The 5,847-nt window shown below is 38.6% G+C and overlaps 1 protein-coding gene across 1 annotated transcript; it reads right to left on the minus strand.

Moving 5' to 3' along the window:
- Positions 1 to 829: 829 nt before the first annotated feature.
- On the minus strand, positions 830 to 1,897 carry LOC146140542 (uncharacterized). The gene has a single exon (XM_083392647.1). The coding sequence runs from the start codon at positions 1,895 to 1,897 to the stop codon at positions 830 to 832; it is 1,068 nt and encodes a 355-aa protein (XP_083248773.1).
- Positions 1,898 to 5,847: the final 3,950 nt, after the last annotated feature.

Raw genomic sequence — 5,847 nt, forward strand, 5'->3', positions numbered from 1 at the left:
GTGGCGAAAAATATCTGTTAGTTTGTAATGTGTCATATATTGCAAAAGACTTTCTCTTGCTTTTCGGTTAAGATGTTTTTTACTTCCATTTTGATCTAGGACATTGCCCAGAACTAGATTAAAGTCCCCACCCATGATTATTGGGGCATCGGAAAAGCTGTCAAGTACGGCGAATAAATTGATGAAAAATTCTGGATCGTCCTTATTCGGCGCGTAAACATTAACAATTACTATCGGGGTTGCATTTATTGTAATTTCAACCATTAAGTATCGACCTTCTTGGTCTACTCGTGTGCCTGAGACGGAATAGGATAAGTTTTTGTCGGTTAGTATTGCCACCACTCTACTGCTTGAGGTGCCGTGCGCCCAAAACGCTTCCCCTCCCCATTCCATACCCCATAACTTTTCGTGCTTAGCGCTACCATGGGTTTCCTGCAAAAGGGCAACGTGACACTTTTTACGAAGTAAAAAATTAAAAATCGATTTTCTTTTCATAGCAATGTTTAAACCTCGAACGTTGTGTGAAATAATATTTAAAGACATAAAAATAGTATTTAAATATCTATGTCCCATTCGTACTCCATGCCACATTCACATCTAAACGCTTTATTGGGACCCATAAGACAGGAATGCTTTTTCCCGCAACTACAGTTGACTATCTTATACTTGCAGTGGCTATTACTACACGCTTTACACATGGTAACCTTAGGTAGCGAGTTAACAGTAAAACAATTACAGACAACAGAGTACCTTTCGCACTGTATGCACTCAAGCACATCTTCCTTCGTCTTGTATTCTGGCTGGAGCTCATCGCAGCCCGGCATGCGTCTCAATGTCCCTTCGCATGAATGACATTGACATGATTCTTTCCCCTCTTCGACCAGAAATAACTCGGCAACTTCATTGCAACGGAATACTTGTTGGAACAACTCCAGCAAACGAAAGTTTTCGATTGAGCCGAAACCACAGCTTCAGCTTGGCAGCCAGGGCATGTCAGCGAAATTCTGGTCGCACATAGGCTAATAGATTTGCTGTTAGGAAGCTCGTCTGGGCTTCGTTGCAGCCTTTTCCTTGACCAGTTGTTGGTAAGCTTCGGTGTGCTTGACTTGATGTTGGCGTTGTTTTCAGAGTTGAAGTCCGGGGAGTTCTTATCAGCATCGTTTAGAATGCTGCTTACGGCTGTTGTAGAGTGTGGATTGTTATCAGCATTGTTGACGCCAGCGCTAGAGTTGGGGGCAACTGCGTTATCGTTTGTCTCTCCGTGTGCTTTGGCTTGCTTGTGCTCTTTTTGTCTTTTTACTAGCCGAGGAAAATCTTTTTGACGTTTGGGACAGTTTGCTTGTTTGTGACCTTTCTCGTCACAATACTTGCAAGTGAACACTTGCCCATGATATGTTACGTAAAAATCACAGTCCGCCATCCTAATATAACTTGGTAAAGGGCTTTCTTCCACGTCCGTTGAATTCATTGTCAAGATTCTCATTCCGGTTAGCAACCCAATCTTGTCCTTCCTGTGTGTCACCTTTTCAACTTTTCCATATTTTGCCGATATTTCCTCTGCTATGAGTTCACTGGGGAAAGGGATAGGCACCCAGCCAACTGCGATGTTAATCTTGTCATTTTCGTATAGTTTAACAAATTTCACTGATTCTGCTGCGCATAGCTTTGTGTAAAGTTCCAAAACATTTTGTCTATTGGTGCAAGTTATGTCGACGTTTTGGCCTCGCATTTCTGCAATCCCAACTAATTTCTTCAGCGGATAGTCCATACTTTTTGTAAGATTCAGAATTTCGTCTCTTTTCAATAAATTAACTGTCCTCATACTTAAGCAATTCGGCCTCTTAAAGCTGGCCGCATTTTTATTCACTGCCTGAGCGTAACTTGCTCTGTTTGCCATTTTTCGCTCCGCACTCCACGAGCGCCAGACTTGGAATGATGTGTTTGATTCCTATATTTAACGCTATCAAAAATAAACATAGCGCCCTCTATCGGCATTTATGAGAAGGTACATGTGCTACATTTGACCCGGTCTTAAATGTATTTTGCACCAAACCTCAACTTAAGACTTATCATTCCTGTTACAGTACGATATAAAGTTTATTTTCACCCAGTTTCATTAATGTACTCGAAATGATATTTAAACGTGACATGGTGACCCCATAAAGGGTGGTCTTAAATGGGTTTTGCACCATTTTCCGCACTTAAGATCGGCCATTTATTGACCACTGATATGTGGCGCAACATTTAAGATAGGTTTGATCGATGTACTCGACATGTTTAAACCGAAATTTTGGGTTTTTTTCAAAGGCCCCCCTTTCTAAACGCACCAAATTCATAACCTAAGACCGGCCTTTTGGGGGTCCATGTGGGGTCCTTATATGCTCTAAATCAGGGTTCGGCAACCTACGGCCAGCGGGCCGGAATGTAATTCATCCGGCCGGCCGCCTCTTTGACAAATTAGACACGAGTCTATTGCACAAACGTTTTGTCCATTTTAACTTCGTAATTGCGAAAAATTTTCGCGCTACGCGCGAATGTCTACACTACGTCCGGTTTGTTTACGTTTTGATGCCGCCTTTTCAACTAGATCACCGATTCTTTACCGTTGCGCTGCATAAGGGTGCCCTCGCAAAAACGTAAGCCTTCCACGGCGTCGCGCAAAAACGGAAAGCATATTAAAAAATATTGGACATATATTTTCATTTTTTTATTTCGGCAATATACTAAAAACTTGCAAGAAATAAAAATAAATACCAGTATACCCCCAAAAAATCGCGCTCGCTTCGCTCGCCAGGTGCGCCTTGACTTAAATCGATTAACAAACACTGACCTAGATTAACTTTAAATGTTATCGCTTTCCCTTAAAGTAGTTTTGTTACACTTTTCACTAGTAGTATGGATGACTAACGTGTGAACTCCAATTTTAAACCAAACAAACTTTTTTTGCGCTTCGCGTCAACACTTTACTGCTTCTGTAAATGTAATTAAACACGTTTTTAAGTGCAAAAAATATCCGAGCCCCGTCTGATTCACATTTGTTCTAACATTTTAATAACACAATTCTTAGTTATCATTTTGTGTGGCCCGCAAAGACCTTTCTGGGTTTGGTTTTGCTCCACAGAATATTTTGTTAATTTCAAACCATTTTTGTTAATTTCATTAGGGTGATTAGGACACAAGCATATAAAAAATATGGCTGGATTTGAGACAAATTGTTGTTCATTAATTGCCACAAAGGAATGACAAAATGCAAGGAGATTATAAACAAAGTTAAGTGTGAAAGTTTATTGAATTTATAATTACTCTTTATTATTAGACGTATAGGAAATGCAAAAAAGTAATAAAAATAATATGGCTTTGAGAAGGTTAAAAATATTGTTGAAGATTTGCATCACAAAAACATTTCAGTTTATAAGTTTTATTGTATTTTAGCCTCTTTTATGGGCAACATACCGCAGAACGAAAGAACTAACTGTGCAGACTGCATCTGTGGTCAGCGGGTTTTTAGATAACCTATCGAACTTTAAAACAAACTTTATACGAAGGTTTACAATTCGCAGGCAATTCGGTCAGCAGTATAGATTATAACAGACCACACAACATTACGAATTATAAAACGTAAACACAGATATGGCCTCGCGCCCAAAACAATAACACCGATGAAATGCTGTGATGGCTCAAATGAATCGGTGCATGGTTTATGCAGTATAGTGACTGGCTAATACAGCTATTGGGATATTTGACTAGCGTTATTAGGATAACTTTATATTTAAATATTGGTACTGAGTGATACAAATTGCTATTTATGACTGCTATTTATGTTTTGTGTTTCGAAATATGTATGTCACCCCAAGTAACAAATGGGTTTTCGAAGCAACTTCAGGGTCAAGTGAAAGCTTCGCAGGTCGTATAAAAAAATATATTTTAGACAAAGAATACAAAGTGCTGGAAAAAGGAAGAACTAAAAGATAGTTTTAAGAAGGCTGTGGACAGGATTATAGTTTTGAATTATAAAGTTAACTGTTTCCGCCTAATTCATTGGTGTCATATTTGAATAAAAAACGGGTGTTTAAACTTGTTCGATTAAACATTTTTACTTTTAGTAATACAGGAAAGTATTGTATTTGTGTTTTAATAACCATATTAATGTAATGATTGCTTCCGAAAGCAATATCACATATGTTGTATCAAAAACGGATTATAATCAGCCGCCGAACACAGGAAGCGTTGTCGATCAATCAACAAGCGTCATCATTGTCCTGGTAGTTATGGTGATTATGACATGGGTTGTCTTCATTATAAGAGCTTGCCGAAAGCAAACTGAATGGCCGTGGCGCTGTCAATGTTTTTCATCGGGGCATTACGCAGAACAAATTGCGGGACGAATGCGGGACAGTCGACACTCGCCAGGTTAGACTTTGGCGTATTGTAAAAGTTTTTAACAGAGCAAACGGTCATGACGTATTACTACGTAGATCATTGCTTTTCATCTGTTGGTCAAGGAAATATTCAAACACTTTTATTAAAAACAAATGAAATAACGAAGTTACATCTATATATATAGAGAGAGACATGAAACACGCAGAAATTGATAGATTGAGCACAAAATAATCACCGTAAAAAATATTTAGTCTGCCTGCAAAATCCACTTTTTTAAAGTAATTAAATAAGAGTACCAAAAGAAAAAGAAACGTTAAATCTTTGGAGAACATCATGGAAACAGCAGTTAATTAAGAAAATTAAACAATAGGGCGGAGGACAATGCGAGACGTGACAGTGTGGTATACCATGGTGGTTTCTAAAATTGCCGCAAAGTGCGCATCAAAGCAGGGGCTACTGTAATACCTTAACTTTTTAAACAGTGCATATATACCGGAAATTTGTAATACTGGGGCATGAGGTGTTAGGCAGGCAAGGTCCCGCGGTGCTCGAAACAAGTCATTTCGCCTGAGGCACGGATTAAAATAAGTTCTGGGGAAGTCCAGTGCAGTGGGGAAAGTAAATCGAAACGGTACGGATTTACTGCCGTAATTCAGTTCTAGTTTAAGATTTTTTTAGCTAAGCCGCAACGGTGAAAAAGTTGTTTTAGGCAGACTATTCCGCCATATTCTTGAATTTATTAAACGGAAACACACAATAGGACCTAGGTATATAGCAACAATACCTAAAGCAGAAAAATCTATAAAGTCATAGTATTAAGACCAATCACATAATAAAGCCAAATACGAGGTAATATGCACGACAAAATAAAAAGTCAATCGTCTGAATAACACATAAACCTGTCGTAATAAGTCTTTAATTCAACAAAATAAGGCCTAAATAATGCCTGAAACTGCAGGAAGGCGTTATGGGACAATCGGGGGCAATATATCTGGCATTGAGCGTTTTGGTGTAGACGGAATAAGTCCTTACCTATTCCGACAGGTAAGGACTTATTCCGATTTAGATGGTACAGTACAACTTTTAGGTATTAATAGTCGTATTTTAATCTTATACCTTTTAAAGTTTTAAACTAAGATTTATGCGCGTGTTTGCGAACTATATCGAACGATTAATTTGGATTTCCAAAGGTTAATAGTTATACTTAAAACTGTCCAATATATAGGCCTTACTCTACCATACCGCCCCAAAAACCTCAATCCGCCCCTGGCCCAGTTGAGACCATTATAAGTTCACAGTTTTGTGAAAACTGTGTTAACATATAACCATAAAGAAATATCGTGTACATGCAGTGTTTGAAAAGGATCGAATAAATATTTATCTATAGCGCGCAACATTTAGCTAAACACCTTTACGACGCAAGCGAAGCCTCTCTGTAATGCTTGCTGTAGTCTACAGCTGTAAATT

Source organism: Ascidiella aspersa, chromosome 6 (genome assembly GCF_963924565.1).
Source record: "Ascidiella aspersa chromosome 6, kaAscAspe10.2, whole genome shotgun sequence".
NCBI lineage: Eukaryota > Metazoa > Chordata > Ascidiacea > Phlebobranchia > Ascidiidae > Ascidiella > Ascidiella aspersa.